This window comes from Stegostoma tigrinum, chromosome 6, assembly GCF_030684315.1.
Source record: "Stegostoma tigrinum isolate sSteTig4 chromosome 6, sSteTig4.hap1, whole genome shotgun sequence".
Classification (NCBI taxonomy): domain Eukaryota; kingdom Metazoa; phylum Chordata; class Chondrichthyes; order Orectolobiformes; family Stegostomatidae; genus Stegostoma; species Stegostoma tigrinum.
The window spans coordinates 87,241,570-87,260,127 of NC_081359.1; the positions used below are offsets into that span (position 1 = coordinate 87,241,570).

General features: G+C 40.1%; 1 protein-coding gene across 2 annotated transcripts in view; it reads right to left on the reverse strand.

Moving 5' to 3' along the window:
* Nucleotides 1-7,001: 7,001 nt before the first annotated feature.
* proser1 (proline and serine rich 1) overlaps nucleotides 7,002-18,558 on the reverse strand; it is a 37,368-nt gene continuing 25,811 nt past the window's right edge. Inside the window, exons 10-11 of one of the 2 annotated variants that reach the window (XM_048532761.2) lie at nucleotides 16,546-17,764; nucleotides 7,002-11,985 (exon numbers count right to left, since the gene is read on the reverse strand). In XM_048532761.2, the coding sequence (XP_048388718.1) occupies nucleotides 11,857-11,985; nucleotides 16,546-17,764 (1,348 nt within the window). In that variant the 3' untranslated portion in view covers nucleotides 7,002-11,856. The remainder of the gene's footprint in view (nucleotides 11,986-16,545; nucleotides 17,765-18,558) is intronic. The other variant, XM_048532760.2, reaches the window with a different exon arrangement.

Here is an 18,558-nt window from a genome sequence, read left to right on the forward strand (position 1 = left end):
CATCCACTGTACCCGGTGCGGCTTCCTCTACATTGGGGAAACCAAGCAGAGGCTTGGGGACCGCTTTGCAGAACACCTCCGCTCAGTTCGCAACAAACAACTGCACCTCCCAGTCGCTAACCATTTCCACTCCCCCTCCCATTCTCTTGATGACATGTCCATCATGGGCCTCCTGCACTGCCACAATGATGCCACCCGAAGGTTGCAGGAACAGCAACTCATATTCCGCCTGGGAACCCTGCAGCTATATGGTATCAATGTGGACTTCACCAGTTTCAAAATCTCCCCTTCCCCCACTGCATCCCCAAACCAGCCCAGTTCATCCCCTCCCCCCACTGCACCACACAACCAGCCCAGCTCTTCCCCCCCACCCACTGCATCCCAAAACCAGTCCAACCTGTCTCTGCCTCCCTAACCGGTTCTTCCTCTCACCCATCCCTTCCTCCCACCCCAAGCCGCACCCCCAGCTACCTACTAACCTCATCCCACCTCCTTGACCTGTCCGTCTTCCCTGGACTGACCTATCCCCTCCCTACCTCCCCACCTACACCCCCTCCACCTATCTTCTTTACTCTCCATCTTCGGTCCGCCTCCCCCTCTCTCCCTATTTATTCCAGTTCCCTCCCCCCATCCCCCTCTCTGATGAAGGGTCTAGGCCCGAAACGTCAGCTTTTGTGCTCCTGAGATGCTGCTTGGCCTGCTGTGTTCATCCAGCCTCACATTTTATTATCTTGGAATCTCCAGCATCTGCAGTTCCCATTATCCCTAAAACTTTGCAAATACTTTTTAATTTTAGAAAAAGAGAATATTAGAAGTGCTGTCTTCTCATTCATCTCTCTAATGTCTCAGAATTTCATGCAGCCATTATTCATATTTTGAAGTTACAAGCAGACATAAAAATAACTTTTTCATAAGTACCGTGTTCAAATTATAATTTACACTTCTTTGGTGAATGTTATTCAATTAGAAAAAGAAAATAGAATTCATTAGACTCCTGACCCATTCACGAAGTGATATGGCTTTGAGTTATAAAGTAAAAAAAAGTTAATACACATTTAGTGTGAAAGAAGATTTAAATGATTGGGCAAACTTAGATGGTAATTTCTCAATTGTGTTCCAGGCAGTCTGTGGAATTTTTATAAAGTTGGAGAGAAACTTCAGAAGAAAACTGTTGGTTTAGAAGATATTCATTGTAACAGTCAACATATCTAAGATAATGGATAATGACTTTATAGAAAGGCGTTAAGATTTTAATGATGAACTGTCTTTCATTCTCTCAAAGATGTAAGCATTAGTAACAGAATAATTTACAGAAATCTCTACAGATTTTGAAATCCTACTATAATCTTACAGTTATTTTGAAAAGTAATAAAGTGTGAAGAACTATCTTTCTAGAATGTGCAAACATTACATTATTTAAACTTAAGTTTTCTGCAGGATGGTTTCCAATTTATTTTTAATTTACTCATGGGATGTGGATATTGCTGGTTGAGCCTGCATTTATTAGCCATCGTGTGAGGGAAAACAAGGTCAATTACGTTTAACATGTGATAGTCACCACCAAGTAGTCAGACTGATTCATTTACATTACTTTTATTGATAATGATAGTCTTATTTACTGCTTATTGCAAGATTAGGAAGTTGGTTGTGCTTTACAGTTAAAGTACTGTTCAAATTATCCTCTATTGGATTACCAGCATAATACAATGCTGTGCTTAAAAATGTTCTTATACTTAGCAAATATAGAAAAATCATGTGACAAAATTGATTTTAGGGGTGAGCGTAATTATGAGTGCATCAGGAAAGGTCTTTTGGATACAAATAGGAAAATATGGGGTGGAGTAAAATTTAAGATGGTCATTGACAAGAGGGGCTTTTCCTTTCTGGTGCAACATCACATTTGACTCAGAGCACATTACTAGGTAGTGATCAGAGTGTGCATTGGAGAAAGGGATCAGGGAGGATGCAAAAGTTTAATTTAGAAACAGCACCTTGAATTGATTAGGTAGTGTAGGAGCTGGAGATCCGAAGCAAAGGAAATCAAGAGAGAGGTACACAGTGGTTGCAGAAATTGCAGCCAATGTTGGGGAAGCAAACAGATGGTTGACTTTTATAGGCTGGAAATACCAACAACAACCTATATTTATATAACATTTATTTCATGAAACAAAATATGACACTAAATCTGGCCAAAGGCTTGATCAGAAAGGTTTGAGGAAAATCTTAAAGGAGGGAGAGATAGAGAAATGTACACAGGGAATTCCAAAACTTAGACCAATAGGTAACCGAGTGCACAGCCACCCGTAGGAGAACTTCAAATTGGGGATATGTAAGCGGCCAGAATCTTGGAGGATTGTGTGCCTGGAGGGAATTACAGATATGGAGGGGAGACGCCTTGCAGGGATTTGAAGATAAGGATGCAAATTTTAAAATATTACTTAATCCAAAGCCGATATAGATTAGTGAGTGTTGGTAATAGGAAAAGGACTTGCAACAAATTAAGATACAAGTTGAAGAGGATTGCATGGCCTTAGATCAATAGAAGACAGAATATGGAAACCAACCAGGAGTGCAGGTCTACAGATAACAAAGATGCGAATGGGGGTTTCTACAGCAGATGAACTTAGACAGCAGTGATATTACAGAGGTTAAATGAATGTGAATATATGGAAAAAAAAACCCCATCCTAGAGTTAAATATTAAACCAAAGTTGTGATTGTATTGCTTCAGCCTAAGACTGTTTCCAGAGAGGTGGCTGGAGCCAGAGGACAGGGAATAACTCTTGGAGCAGAGACTGAATGCAATGGCTTCAGTGTTCCTAATATTTAATCAGAGGAAACCTCTGGTCATCCGATACATGGTCTTTTGTTTCTTAATCCATCCTACAGTGTGGTTACTATTAGGAGGTCTATACTGCTCCTAAGAATGACTTCTATTATCATTACTTTCATTTATTATTACTTACCATGACTCAAACTGCTTCTAAATTCAGGTTAATAATGGGAACTGCAGATGCTGGAGAATCCAAGATAACAAAGTGTGGAGCTGGATGAACACAGCAGGTCAAGCAGCATCTCAGGAGCACAAAAGCTGATGTTTCGGGTCTCTGATGAAGGGTCTAGGCCTGAAATGTCAGCTTTTGTGCTCCTGAGATGCTGCTTGGCCTGCTGTGTTCATCCAACTCCACACTTTGTTATCTAAACTCAGGTTTACTGAAATTGAATCATACCTTTCTAATGCACTAATTATTAATTAACAGCGCCATCCCTCACCTTTTCCCAGCTACTTTTCTTTCTAAATGTCTGGTATCATTTAGTAATCAGGCCCCAATCTGTGTCATCTTACAATCCTGTCTATACTTTACGGCGAGGAGATTGTACTTATTTACTTCAATTTGTGTCAATTTATCTGGGCTTTTTTTTGTAACGAATGCTATATGCATTCTGGTAAAATTGTTAGTTTTTTCGTCTTTATTTTCGTTTTAGACATGTGGTCTCAAATCCCTTCCTGTCATGATCAATTTGACATTTCCCACATCTCTTGCCTTGTCTCTACTCTGTGATTTCTCACATCTTCCCAAGTTTGTCCCTCACCCCATGTTTTAATTTGCAGTTCTCTCTGCTTCCCTAATTGCATGCCTGGCTATAGTATAATATCCAGCACAATTCGGGTGCAGACTATCTCAGTGATACAGAATCTACATTCTCCAACATTACTATCAGTTCTCCATGAACTGGAACCCATTTCTCCAACGCCAATCTTAGATTCAGGCTTTTTTCCCCTCAAATCTTATCTGTCCTCTGCCAAATTGGTGCCCAAGTCCTTATACTACCCTTGCAAGAAACTCTCCTAATCCTGCCCTAGATTGTTGGCACCTACATTGATTATTACAAATGAATCCTCACTCTCTCACTGCAACTTTGTAGCCCAGAGTAGATGTCTTAAACGCTGGCAACACAGCCTTCTAGTTTCTTGAACAACACCAGTTGCTTCATTGTACTAAAATGAAACAAAGATCTATGGCTGATGGAAATCAGAAACGAAAACTGAAATTTCTGGAGAAACTCAGCAGGTTATTACTGACTCTTCATGACTCAACCTGAAATGTTATTGGTGAGGCCAACATTTATTTCCCATCCCTAACTGACATTGGAGTGTTTATGTCAACAGCCTTTTCAAACTGCTGAAGTCCATGTGTATAAGTACACCCCCAGAGCTGCCAGGGAGTTTCAGTATTTTGACCGAATGACAGTGAAAGAATGGTAAGAATTCCCAGTCAGATGGTTTGTTTGTGGTTTGCAGGGGAACATAAAAGCAGTGGTGTTTCCCGTTCATTTACTGCCCCTGTCCTTCTACATGATATAATCCCAAGTTTGGAACGTGGTCTACAAGTAGCCTTAGTGCGTTGTTGCAGTACATTTTGTAGATGGTACGCACTGCTGCTGCTGTATTGATGCCGAAGAAACAGAATGTTGACTGGGGTGTTAATCAAGTGGGTTGCTTTTTTTTTGGATGGGTCAAGCCACTTCTGACTAATATTTGCAAATAGCGGACAGATTTCAATGAGTCAAGAGGTGAATTGATCGCTACAGACTTCCTAGCCTCTGGCATGATCCTGTAGTCATAGCCTTTATCTGGATGGCCCAGCTTAGATTATGATTAATGACAATCTCTAGAATGTTGATAAGAAGGGATTCAGCAATAGTAACATCCTGAATACCAAAAGAACAGGGATTAGATTGTCTTTAGTTGGAGATGGACATTGCCTTAAGTGGCAATAACATTTTTGCCACATATCAGCCCAAGACTGAACGTTGTCCAGATTTTGTTGCATATGGACACAAGCTGCTTTAGTGCCTATGGAATCACGAATGGTGCTGAACATTGTGTAAACAACCATTTCACACCCCACTTGCTAGATTCCCTAGACACCAGATTTAGAAGGGCTCATTAATGCCATACTTGGTCAAATGTTTGATGTTAATGGTGGTTACTCTCATCTCGCCTCTGGAGTTCAGCTATTTTGTCCATGTTTAGACCAAGGCTGTAAAGAGGTCAGGGCAGTGAGCCTGGCAAACTCAACGACTGAGTGCCAGTTACCAGATTTTTTTTTGCTTGATAGGACATTCTACATCTTCTATCATTTTGTTGAGAGTAAACTAGTAGAATAGTAACTGACTGGTTTGGATTTTTCCTGCTTTTTGTCTGGGCATAGCTGGGAAATTTCATTTTGGTTGTATGGAAAAGCTCAAGTAGGGATATGGCCAGCTCTGGAGCATAAGTCTTCAGTACTATTGCTGGAATGTTGTCAGTGGCCATACCTTTGCAACATTCAGGTATTTCTTTCTATCATGTCAAGTGTATTGAACTGAATTGGCCGAAGCCTGGCATGTGATACTGGAGATGTTAAGAAGCAGTCAAGGTCCATAATCAAATCAGTTGCATTTTTACATGTAAAAAGAACTCTTTTGAGCATCAAAATATGGTGATGCAAGCTAAAGAATATCACATTAACACTGCAGTCTGCTTCTTAAACAATTAGACCATAAGAAATAGAAACAGGAGTAGGCCATTTGGCCCCTCAAGCCTGCTCCACCATTCAATAAGAATAAAGCTGATCTGACTTTCCAAATGTCCATTTTCCTGCCTTTTCCCCATAACCCTTGATTCTCCTCCTGATCAAGAACCCATTTCAGCCTTAAAATATACACAAGGACTCTAGAATTCCTTACCATAGAGAGCTGTGGGGCCAAAGAGATAACCTCTGGAAGGTATTATTCAGTGGTAATAAATAATTCAATTTTAGTTTTGCTACAAAATGTATTTAGCAAAGCAATGCTACTAATGGTATTAAAATCATCCTTAGTTGTTGAGGGGCAGTTATAATATTTAACCCCATAATTCCATTTATAGAGATGGTAATTTATTATCTCAAAGATTTTTTACTCCGTGGAATTCTCTTCCTCAGACAGCAGCACAGCCTGGGTCATTGAATAGTTTTTGAAGTGAGTTAGGTTCTGGACTGTGAAGGCAATCAAAGGGCATAAGGGTGTATCAGATCAGCCATGATCTTAGCAAACGACAAAGAAATTTAGAAGGGCAAAAGAGCCTGCCCCAATTCTAATTTGTACAATTTTTATATTTCACCCTGACGAGAGCAAAAACTGTTATTTCACCTTGAGAATATCTCAGAAGTCCTAAAAGAAACCAAATGCTTTGTTGGAGATTCTTACCAGACACCTGTTTCAACTTAAAAGAGGAAATAGAGATGATAGCAGCAAGAGCAGCACCAGCTATTGAGGGCAGAATGAGGTGACAGCCTACTCCAGAACAAAAAGGACACTTCATATTCTCTGGAACCCCAGCACCTAGAGCTCTAGTGCCAAAACAGGAGTACTTGTACTCACTCTCCTTGAATCATTCTAATAAGTTCCAGTGTGTGCCAACCAGTGAATTCCACATCTTCAGTGAAGTGGGTGCTCAGAAGCTACATAGATACTAATTATACAAAACCACTTCCAACCAGAGCTCAAGTCTCAAACAGACACTGGGCAGGATTAAGTGTCACCAAGCATGTCATGGCAATCAATTAATTCCAACATTAGCTCAGTAGCCATTCAGTACCTGTTTTCATCCTGTCATTTAAAGAACTCCAAATATGATGTGGATTTCTTTAAAAGGCTAATGCATAATATAAAATTCTGCACTGTTACCAAATGGCAAAGGAAACTTGAAAATCCTCCCAGAGCGCATATCTGCAGAAGTGACCAAAGGATAATCACATAAGTTCTTTTAATGCAATAGGCCATACAAATTGCATAGCATGAAGCTTTTTTAAACTAATTATCCTGTAGATCATATCACTACAAAAACAATCTTCTCCCAGTCTACTTACAGACATTGTATGTAGTTCAACAACCTAAATTTAATCTGTTATACACAAAAATAAGATTGCTACAAAACAAATTTTTAAAAAAAACTACAACAAGAGAAGTCAAACTCAGATTTTAAAATCAGGAAAGCCACATGTTACAAATACTAAGTCAAAATCATTTTCATGTTGAAAACAAAAATTTCACTGCATCCAATTTGTCTTAATTATCATTATTTCAAGCACAGAGGCTTGAACTATGTCATAATAGATGTCATTTTGAAAATCTTCTTAGATAAAATGAAGTACTAAAATGAAAGTTGTGCGAGTGGTTTCTTGCACCATGGTTCATTAGAGCCTGAAAAATGAAGCTGGTATATCTACTTCTTGAATGCTACATAAAAGCATGCGTAGTTAAATTCACACGTACTGCCTTTTCCAAAAAGGACTTTAAATGCTACACTGAAATTTCAATTAAGGTTTTTAAGTAACCTTTTCTTTTTTAAAAGGAACGCACATCTCTTCTTCATTTCTGATTTTAATTTCTTTTCTCCCTCTCCACTGTTCGATTTGCCAAACCAAGTCCATTCAATGGATGAGATCAAGCAGACAGGCTGCTAAATGGTTATCTACTTACAACATGAACAACTTGATTGTAATTCTATTATAATTTTAATTCAAAATGGTATCTTAACAATACATAATCAAATTGTTATTTTAAGGCATTGTTCTTACTTCACTAAAAACAGTTCTACTTTTAAAAAAAGGACCATACAAACATAACAGAAGGTTTCAGTTAATTACTATTCAACACATGGCTCCTTGTTGATGGTTTCTACATAAACACACACACGAAAAAATTCGAAAGAATTGTGGATGCTGGAAATTAAACAAAAACAGGAATTCCAGGAAAAGCTCAGCAGGTCTGGCAGCATCTGCGGGCAGAAATCAGTGTTAATGTTTCTCTGATTTCTCTGCAAACAAACACAACTTAACTACACAGTTCCCCGTCCCCTTTAGCATTTGCTGCTTTCGATCAGTAATTACATACAAAATATTAAGAAACCACTTTTTAAAAAATAACAAACTGAATATATACAATCTACAACACAGAAACAGACGATTCATCCTAGCTTTCTGAAGAAGGGTCTAGGCCTGAAACGTCAACATTCCTGCTCGGCCTGTTGTGTTCATCCAGCTCTACACCTGGTTATCTCAGATTCTCTAGCACCTGCAGTTCCTACTATCTCTGAATTCATCCTAGCTGATCCACACCTCACGTGAGCATCCTCCAATGCTAATTACTTCTTTCCCTTGGTCTCCCCACTACAGTATTTGAACTAATATTAAGAACAATGAAATAATCCTTCTGGGGGTTACGTTAAGAAACAAGACAGAAACATAGAAACAGGAACGGGAATAGGCCATACGCCCTTTTGATTCTGGTCCGCCATTCCCTATAATCATGGCTGACCATCCTACTCAGTACCTCGTTCCCACTTTCAGCCCACGCCCTTTGATAGCATTAAGAATATCAACCTCTTTCTTGCAAACAATTCAGTGGTTTGATTTCAACTGTTTTCTGTGGCAGAGAATGCATCACTCAATGAAAAAAATCTCTCCTCTTCTCACTCCTAAATGGCCTACCCCATATCCTTAGACCATGACCCTGGCTCAAGGCTGAACAATGCTGTACAAACAATATACAATATACACCATCTTCAATTTGGGGCATCACTAAAATTGCTTCATGCATTAGCGAAGGTGCAGGTTACAGCAAAACTCCTCCAACTGCAAGAAAAATGAGTTATGTTTAGGAATTAGAAGTACAACTTTCTAGATTGAACTAAATAAAAGTTTGTTGGGATGGGGGAACCTATATAAAACATCTGAATGAGTTACATACATATAATCCAGAATATTTCATATAATGTCAGGAAAATTGCACCAGTCGAAATACATTTAAAATTTGTTGGAAGCTCAAAACTATTATGAAGATCTTATTGAAAAGGTAAACACTTAGAATAAATTGCCAGATAAGACAGCAGACAAAACACTTCAGACACATTCAAAATGCTTCTAGCTGCTATAACTGTACCTTCAATTTGACATGAACATTTCTTATTCCTGATGTTCGTTATGTACTTATTTCTGTTTCTAAGAAATGGACAGTGACATATCAGGCTTAGGTTACTGTAGAAATATATTTATAATAAAGAACATGTAAATAGCATCAAAAGTACAAAGAATGCTCAGGGATGGAAGGTATAAAATTACTTTAAAAAGCATGCTCTGACAAGTGTGTTGAAATAATAGAACATAGAACAGTACAGCACAGAACAGGCCCTTCAGCCCACGATGTTGTGCCGACTGTATTAGACAAATAAAAACAAAAATGAAGTTCAAATAACTTGTATGTACTGTACTCAGAATAAGATTAATTTTATTCTACAAGTCTTTATACTAATAAAGTTCATCTTGTTGACTCACATTATAAAATGTATTAATGATACCAAACTAATGTTTTCTGAAAGTGCCAGTTTGATCATAGGTTTTAGTGACCTCTGATATTTTAGAAAGAATGTCATGAATGCATTTTACTTCCTATAAGCTTTACAGCTTGTACTTTAAAAAATACCTTTTAAAGTTGATACTGCATCATACCAACAAGCACCAAAAGACAATATTGTCAAATTATAATTCAATACAGCTTGATTAGATTTTAAATTGTTTACATAAAACTCTACTGCTAGAAATATGTATAATTTCAAACATGTTGCCACTGAAGCCTCTGAGTAGTTGCATCTAAATAACAAATAAAAAGTTCAACGTATACAATTCTAAACACATACAGGAAATAGAGAATTTGTAACAGAATCAAGACTCACAGTAACTGAAACTTCATTAGCAAGATGTGTGCATTGCACCAACTCTTTGGTTAGCATTTCAGCAAATTCACATTATGCTTAACAATACAGTCCTCCAATAGCCTTAGGCTTCAGTATTCAACCAAAATATATAATTTCCTTTGAAATCAAGTACCAAGTGGAATAAAATATTACGTTATTTGTAGTAGCAACAAATCCAGGGTTATTTCCTTCTGAAAGTACTTGTGCTTCCCCCAAACTGTTTTTATTTGTTTCCAGCATGATGGTACAGAACACTTAAACATGTGGAACAGTTAAAATAAGGCAGAAAGCACAAGTCTACATCAAACGTTACAAAGATGTAAATTTGTGCCGGATAAGTCACTTGTCCTCTTTCTTTTTACAGTAGTTTTATTTTCATTTTATTTAAATTCTTTCTTACCAATTGGTGCAATTGAGCTGTGCTGTTTATGCTCAACACATTCTTCAATTTCTCCCTTCCTCGTGTACTTAGTTAGCTTCAACTTAAAAGCATTAATATTATTCATCTCAATTATTCAGCAGGTTTTCAAGTTTCAAATTCTAAATATTTTGTGGGTAAAGAACATTTCCCGAAACTGGATTTATTAGCTACTACCTTATACTTGTGACCATTTGTTTTGGGCTTCCCCAGTTGTGAAAAGGTCTTCACCATCTTAATGCAAGAATTAGATTAAAACCCTAAAAGTGTTTTATAATTCCAGAAACCACAGTGTACTGGATTGGTAACTGCCTCCACAATACTCAAAACTAAACTATTTAATCACTGGAACAATGACCAATTTCCAAAAAGATATACACTGACACATTCTTATTTTTCAAGCTTCAAAGCATTCCCATTTTTGATGTACTGCTGCTTTAGAGTGATCAGATTTAAACCAGATACATCAACTGTTCGGTCAGAGCACTGCCATGGGAATGCAAAGGGAATTAGCTGTTTCTATAAGCCTTTACTCAGTTTAAAAAAAAAATTCCCGGAACATATTTTTCCTTCAAAGAACAGAACCCTGTGCATGAATAAATGTAGCTTCTAGCACGTGAAATTGAATTACTGTGAGCCAGACGGATAACTTTAAATTGGTTTCCAATGTAATTCTTAGTGGTCAGAATAATTTATCAAATCAAATCTAATGTTGAATACCATGTAACAGAGATTTACGAGCGTGATCAGATTCTGCCTGCTGATGGTCAAAGGGACAGGTTCTTTTGTGTGGTCTGGCAGTTGTTGGGCCAGACTACCTGCCTACATATTTGTCATGACAATGGTAATGACTCAAAAACCACAATGTTCATGTGTGTAGTCCACAGAGCATCTTTTTGGCTTGACGGTAACATTGTGGGGGGGGGGTTTAGTGAAAAATACTGCTTGTGTTTGCCACAAAATAGCAGCATAAGACAGCTAGCTTTAATCATAAAATGTTCAAACAAATAATGAACTGTTTGCAGAAAACTGACCTCCTTGACAACTGAGTAGCTTGCTTTGCCATTTCAGAGGAGAGTTAAGAATCATTCATATTTCTGAGCGTCTAAAGTCACACACAATCCTGACCAAGTAAGGCAGCTGATTTCCTTCCCTAAAAGGACAATTAGATGGAAATTTACCAATAATCCAGTGGTAATATGGTCACTACTACAGGCACGTTTTTTTGTAAATCCCACATTGACTCAGCTACCAAAATTTAAATTCCCCATCTTCTGGGATTTCAACTCGTGTCTCCAATTCATTAGTCCAGTCTCTGGATTGCTAGTTCAGTAACTTTATCACTACACAACTGTTCCTTTGTAATGTTTCTCCCATGTTCCATGTACTTGAATGAAAAATATTAGCAAGTCTCAACAGCTTACAGATACTGCAACTAATAAGAAGCAACTCAAACTTAAGACATTGTTTCTATTTCATTCCTTGCCCCTTTTTAAAAAATTATGTTCAGTTATATTCTACTAGAAAAAAAAACCCATCAAGATTCACCGACATAAACTGCTAAATATACTGTATGCCTAATCAAAGAGATGGATAAATTCAGCAAACATCAGCTTTACATTTGAACATTAGCGGGTATTTGAAAGCAGGTCCATTATCTACTGCCACCCTAATTGAGAAGATAAACCAGGTGGGAGGGAAAATTGAGTTCCTGGTCCTGATGGGTAGCATCCAAAATCACTGTTGCCCTGAGTTGGAAAGTTCTCCAGAGTTGCAGCTGAGTGTGACTGGAAAAAAATAATACATTGTAACTGTAATTGTAACAGAGAGTGCTAACAACATTTTTTCTATGAAAAGTATGCTGATTAGCTGTTCCATTTCTACATTAGTACTGGTTGCACTCTGTTGTGACTGATTACCTATGCAGGACATGTTAATCAGACTACTAACTTAATTGCATTTAATTTTACACCTTTACCTAGATTTGAGCAAAAGGAAAACCTTGTACATGTCATACGGCAAGTTACCTCAAGTATCTAGCCTCCAAATTCTAGCCTCATTAGCATCTCCTTCATCTTAATCTATTTATTAACATACATTCATTTGCAGAATGTGGGCATCACTGATAAAAATCAGTATTTTCTGTCTGTCCCTAACTACTCAGAAATCTTGAAATACTGCAATATATGGAATGTGGGGACCCTCAGTGCTGTTCGGAGAGATTCCAGGCTTGTGACCCCGTAACAGTGAAGATACAGTGATACTCTTCCAAGTCAGAATGGTGGGTGGCTTTTACAGGTTGGCAACCTATAACCATCAGGGTTCCACAGGGATCAGTGCTAGAATTGCAACTGCTAATGTCATACATTAATGACTTGGAGAAAGGAAGCAAATTTACAATAGCCAGAATGTAAATTTTGGAAGGGAGAACAAAGCAACAGAATATTATTTAAATGGAGAAAACCTGCAGAGATGCAACACGAAGGGAATTGGGGAAATTGTGCACAAATATGGAAAGCTAGCGACAAGTGTAGCAGGCATTCAGGAAAGACAATGGAATGTTGGCCTTATTTCAAAGGAGTTGGAGTATAAGAGTGGGGAAGTCTTGCTGCAACCCCTTATACAAGGTGCTGGTGCACTGAGAGGAGTTTTGGCCTTCTTATTTAAGGACATACAGCAAACTTTGTTTTAACCGGCACTAAATGAACAGCCACTTTTGATAAACCGGCAAAAGTTTTATACCTCAAATACCATGATGTTTACTGTATTCTTCTGTCCAATTATTATATTTTAAATTTCTTTACCTCAATGTAACTACCCTTGATGTTCAAATGGCCACAAGAAATATCAACAGTTGATTGAATCTTGAGTCTATTTTTCTTCAAAAACAGCAATATGCAGCAACGTCCAAGTAGTCAGTTGAGGGTGTAAGTTAGATTTATTTAAGGCAGGTACATTATTTAGTGATTTATAATGTAAATAAAGTTTAACAGTAATGCGTATACCCTGCATTATGTTTCTATTACTTAGTGTGTGTTTTTACAGTATTTGTGCAAACCTCTTGATTATCTGGAATATTTGATTAGCACACTCCTGATCTCAAAGGTGCCGGTTAATAAAAGGTTTATTGCATATTATTTCACTGGCGGCAGTTCAGAGAAGCTGCATTAGGATGATCCTATATTGAGGGATTGTCTTATGAGCAAAGATTAAAGAGACTGCAATATTACTCATCAGAATTTAGAAGAATGAGGCGGAATTTCTTTGAAACATACAAAATAAGAGAACCCCTACAATGTGGAAGCAGGCCATTTGGCCTGAGTCCACATCAACCCTCTGAAGAGCTTCTCAAACAGACCCACTCCTTCTATCCCATCCCTGCAATCCTGCATTGCTACAGCTAATCCACCTAGTCTGAAGGTCCCTGCACACTATGGGAAATTTAGCATTGCAAATCAACCTAACCCGCAACATTGTTTGGACTGTGGAAGGAAACTGAAGCACCTGGAGGAAATCCATGCTGACATGGAGAGAATGTGCAAACTCCACACAGACAGTTGTCCAAGGCTAGAGCTGACCCTGGGTTCCTGGTGCTGTGAGGCAGCAGTGCTAACCACTGAGGCACCATGCCATCTCCCTTAAGGGGCTTCACAGGGTAAATGCTGACAGGATGTTTCCCCACATGGGAGAGTCTAGGACAACAGGGCACAGTCTCAGAAATAAGGGATAGCATTTGAAGACTGAGATGAGGAGGAATTTCCTCTTTCAGAGAGTTGAGTGTCTTTGAACTCTTTGCCTCAAAGAGCTATGAGGGTAAAATCCTTGTTTATATTTAACATAGATTCTTGATCAGTTCAGGAATCAAAGCTAATGGAGAAAGGGCAGTAAAGTCGACATGAGGCATGTTGGATGAGCTGAGATGGATGGCACAGCAGCTCAGGTGGCCGAACGGCTGACTCCTGTTTCTATTTCTGAAGGTCTTTTGAAGGGAAACCAACAGGTGATGCCATCCCCATGTATCTGCTGCCCTCATCTTTCTAGATGATACAGGTTGTGGGTTTGGATGCTGCTTCGCCAACTTTAGGTACATTTAAGTCGTCATTGGATAAGCACATGGACGTACATGGAATAGTGTAGGTTAGATGGGCTTCAGATCTGTATGACAGGTCGGCACAACATCGAGGGCCGAAGGGCCTGTACTGTGCTGTAATGTTCTATGTTCTATGTACGGAGCCTTAGTGAACTGCTGCGATATATCCTGTTGATGGCATGTGCTGCTGCCCATGTGTCGGTGTTGAATTAAAATTAATGCTTAAAGTGCTACATCAGATGCCAACAAAGTAGGCGGCTTTATTTTGGCTGCTGTCAAGATTCTTGAGCATACAGCATCCTGGGCTTTATTAATGGGAGCACTGAGTACATGAGCAAGGAAACTTACGGTAAACCTGTACTAAATGTTGGTTTAGTTTCCAACTGGAATAATGTATCCACTTCTTGGTACCACACTTTAGGAAGAATGTGAAGGTGTTAACAGAGCGCAGAGAAATTTCACAAGAATGGTAGATAATAAAATGTGAGGCTGGATGAACACAGCAGGCCAAGCAGCTTCTCAGGAGCACAAAAGCTGACGTTTCGGGCCTAGACCCTTCATCAGAGAGGGGGATGGGGAGAGGGAACTGGAATAAATAGGGAGAGAGGGGGAGGCGGACCGAAGATGGAGAGTAAAGAAGATAGGTGGAGAGAGTGTAGGTGGGGAGGTAGGGAGGGGATAGGTCGGTCCAGGGAAGACGGACAGGTCAAGGAGGTGGGATGAGGTTAGTAGGTAGCTGGGGGTGCGGCTTGGGGTTGGAGGAAGGGATGGGTGAGAGGAAGAACCGGTTAGGGAGGCAGAGACAGGTTGGACTGGTTTTGGGATGCAGTGGGTGGGGGGGGAAGAGCTGGGCTGGTTGTGTGGTGCAGTGGGGGGAGGGGACGAACTGGGCTGGTTTAGGGATGCAGTAGGGGAAGGGGAGATTTTGAAACTGGTGAAGTCCACATTGATACCATATGGCTGCAGGGTTCCCAGGCGGAATATGAGTTGCTGTTCCTGCAACCTTCGGGTGGCATCACTGTGGCAGTGCAGGAGGCCCATGATGGACATGTCATCTAGAGAATGGGAGGGGGAGTGGAAATGGTTTGCGACTGGGAGGTGCAGTTGTTCTGTATGTATCTCAGATCAGGCATTCTGATGATATTTACAACGCAAAAACATGAGAACACAAGAATTCGGGGTGCGAGGTTTATATGATCATGAGAGGTAGGAATAGGGAGTATAACAGGGTGGAGGGAGTCCAAAACTAGATGGCATTAGTTAAAGGAGAGAGGGGTAAGATTTAAAAAAAGGACCAGAGGGGAAACATTTTCAGGTAGAGGTTGGTGCGTGTATGGAATTAGCTGCTAGAGGAAGTGGAGGAGGCAAGTACAATTATAGCATTTACAAGGCATCTGCATGGTTATATGATAAGACAGTGCGGAGCTGGAGGAGCTCAGCAGGCCAGACAGCATCAGAGGAGCAGGAAAGCTGACGTTTCAGGTTGGGACCCTTCTTCAGAATTGGGGGAGGCAGAAGGGAGCTCCAAAATAAATAGCCACTGAGGTCTTTCTGGAGGGAGGGAGATAACTTCTTCAAGGTGGGCATCTCTAGAAGAGTGCTGACCCGAAACATCGACTTCCCGGTTCCTCTAAAGCTGCCTGGCCTGCTGTGCTCCTCCAGCTCCACACTTATCTCTGACTCCACGTTCTGCACTTCTTACTGTCTCTGGATGGTTAAATGAATAGAAAGAGTTTAGAGGGAAATGGGCTAAATATTGGCAAATGGGATCAAGTCAGATAAGGATTTCTGGTCAGTGCAGACGAGTTGGACTGCAGGGTCTGTTTCCATGCTGTTGACTCAATGAGTAGACTATACAGCCCTTTGCACATGTTCTTCCATTCAACATGATAGTTGATTATCTGCCTCAAGTCCACTCTCTTACATGCTCCCAACATCTCTCTACTCCCTGCACTGCCTCAAATATACTCAATTATAGCAATTATAGCACATCTTCATCCCTTGTGACAGACAATTCCAAGGAACAGAACTAACTGAACACTTCCCATTTTCTGATCTAGTGTGCATCCTAATTAATCAATATGATAATCTATAGTATTTTATTATGTGTCATGAAAAAATACATTGTCTCATCTGCAAACTTGGAGATATGACATATCGTTTCCTCATCCATATTATTAAAACATGTATGACTGGCTGAGAAGCTGAAAAAAAATTCAATTTCTGCTCACTGTCCACTCATATGTATGCATCTTACCTGCAGTAAAGCAGAGGGTGCAGCAGATTGCAATCCAGGAAGAGTTGCAGCACCCATAGTTGTCTGGAATCCTGGCAGAGGCACAGTATCCACACTAGACTGTAGGCCTGTAGGTGACACCATGCTCATACCAGACTGTACATTAGGGATAGAAGTGGTGCCTACAGTGGACTGGAGATCAGAAAATGAAGTAGCACCCATGGTGGACTGGATAACAGAAAGCGCAGGGGAACCTACTACAGACTGAATTCCTGGTAAAGATCCAGCACCGAGAGGCTGAAGTCCAGGTAAAGAAGCAGCACCCAAAGCAGACTGCAAAACAGGAAGAGAAGCAGCAGCCATTGCCGACTCAAGGCCAGGCAGAGATGAGGCAGCCACAGCAGCTTGGAGACTGGGAAGGGTGATAGCAGTTGTAGTAGGTTGCAATCCAGGTAATGAGGCAGCAACCACAATAGAATCAAGTCCAGAGAAAGATGAAGATGACTGCAACCTGGGGAGAGTGACAGCAGCAGGCTGAAGCCCAGGGAGAGAGGAAACTGAATGCTGGAGTTCAGAGGGGGAGGCAGGAACTGACTGAAGCTCAGAATCAGATGTAGGAGCAGGATGGAGTCCAGTATGGGAGGCAGCAGATTGCAGTCCAGCAAGAGAGGTGGCAACAGCATGCAGGCCAGCGAGAGAGGCAGCAGCTTGCAGTGCAGCTGGCGATGCAGCAGTAGATCGCAGTGCAGCTGGAGATGCTGCAGCAGATCGCATTCCAATTGGAGATGCTGCAGCAGACTGCAACCCTGCAAGAGATACTGTAGGCTGCAGTCCAGCAAGAGACGCTGTATTTCCATTAGATTGGTGTCCACCTAGCGATACAGTGGTTTGGAACCCATGAAGAGAGGTAACATCCGAACTAGACTGGAGTCCAGCAACAGAAACGGCAGACTGAAGTCCAGGCATTGTAGCTGCCATCACACCATTCTGGACTGGAGACAGGGATGTAGTATTCCCAGAGGAATGCATTCCCGACAATGTTGCCGCAGTTGCAATTGAATGAAGACCAGATAAATTTGCAACAGTCATTCCAGCTTGGAGTGCAGACAGGGATGCAGGAGATAAAGTCTGATTCTGGAAAAATATAGACATTCCTGGGAAGGATAGAAGATTTGGGAATGAGTTGCTCATCGGTGGAGATGTATTGGAATTTTCAGTTGTCTGAAAACCTGAGGATGACCTGAAAAATTGTAATGCAAGATTAAAGCACTGACAATTAGAACTGCAACAGCAACAGGTTTTTAAAAGTTATTGAGAATTACTACGATATTGGTTTTGTCCTTGAGTGTGTCAAGAGTATTCACTATTTTGACTACAGATTGATTTATTTCATGTCATTAAAAATATAAACACTATTGCATTAACAATATAGAAATCTGCAAACATAAAGAATATAAAAACTGTGCCAGTTCAATGGAACATTTTAAAATTCATTTACCCAGAACGATAACGATTTTCAAGCATGGAGCTCTGCAGGCTGAAAAAAAATGAGCTTTCTATTGTGAGGAAAAGAACTTTACAACCTTCTTTGCTTCTTACCATCGTGATATCACAAAGGGTTTTGGTAGACTGGGATAAAGTATTTTTGTCTGGCAGGGAGGTCAGTAACCAGTAAATACAGATCTAAGCCAATTGGCAGAAGGACGGGGGAAGGCATGAGGAAAAGAAATTTTCAGAAAACTATAAACCAGAATGCACTACAGCAAGGATTACAGAAACTGGTTCATTGGTAACTTTGAAAAAGATAAGAACATGAACATGTAAAATTTCATCTAGAGGAAAATTATTACTTTTCATTCAACTTGTCTATAAGGCTACGATTGTAGGAGGTCTTGCCACATGTGACTGTGGCCTTACAGTTATTTCAGCAGCGGGAGTCCAGCAGAAGGCACGAGGGCAGCCTGGAAAGGTAAGCTTTTCAATTATGAAAGGTCTTGCCTCGCGCGACTGTGGCCTTTCAATTGTTTCGGCAGC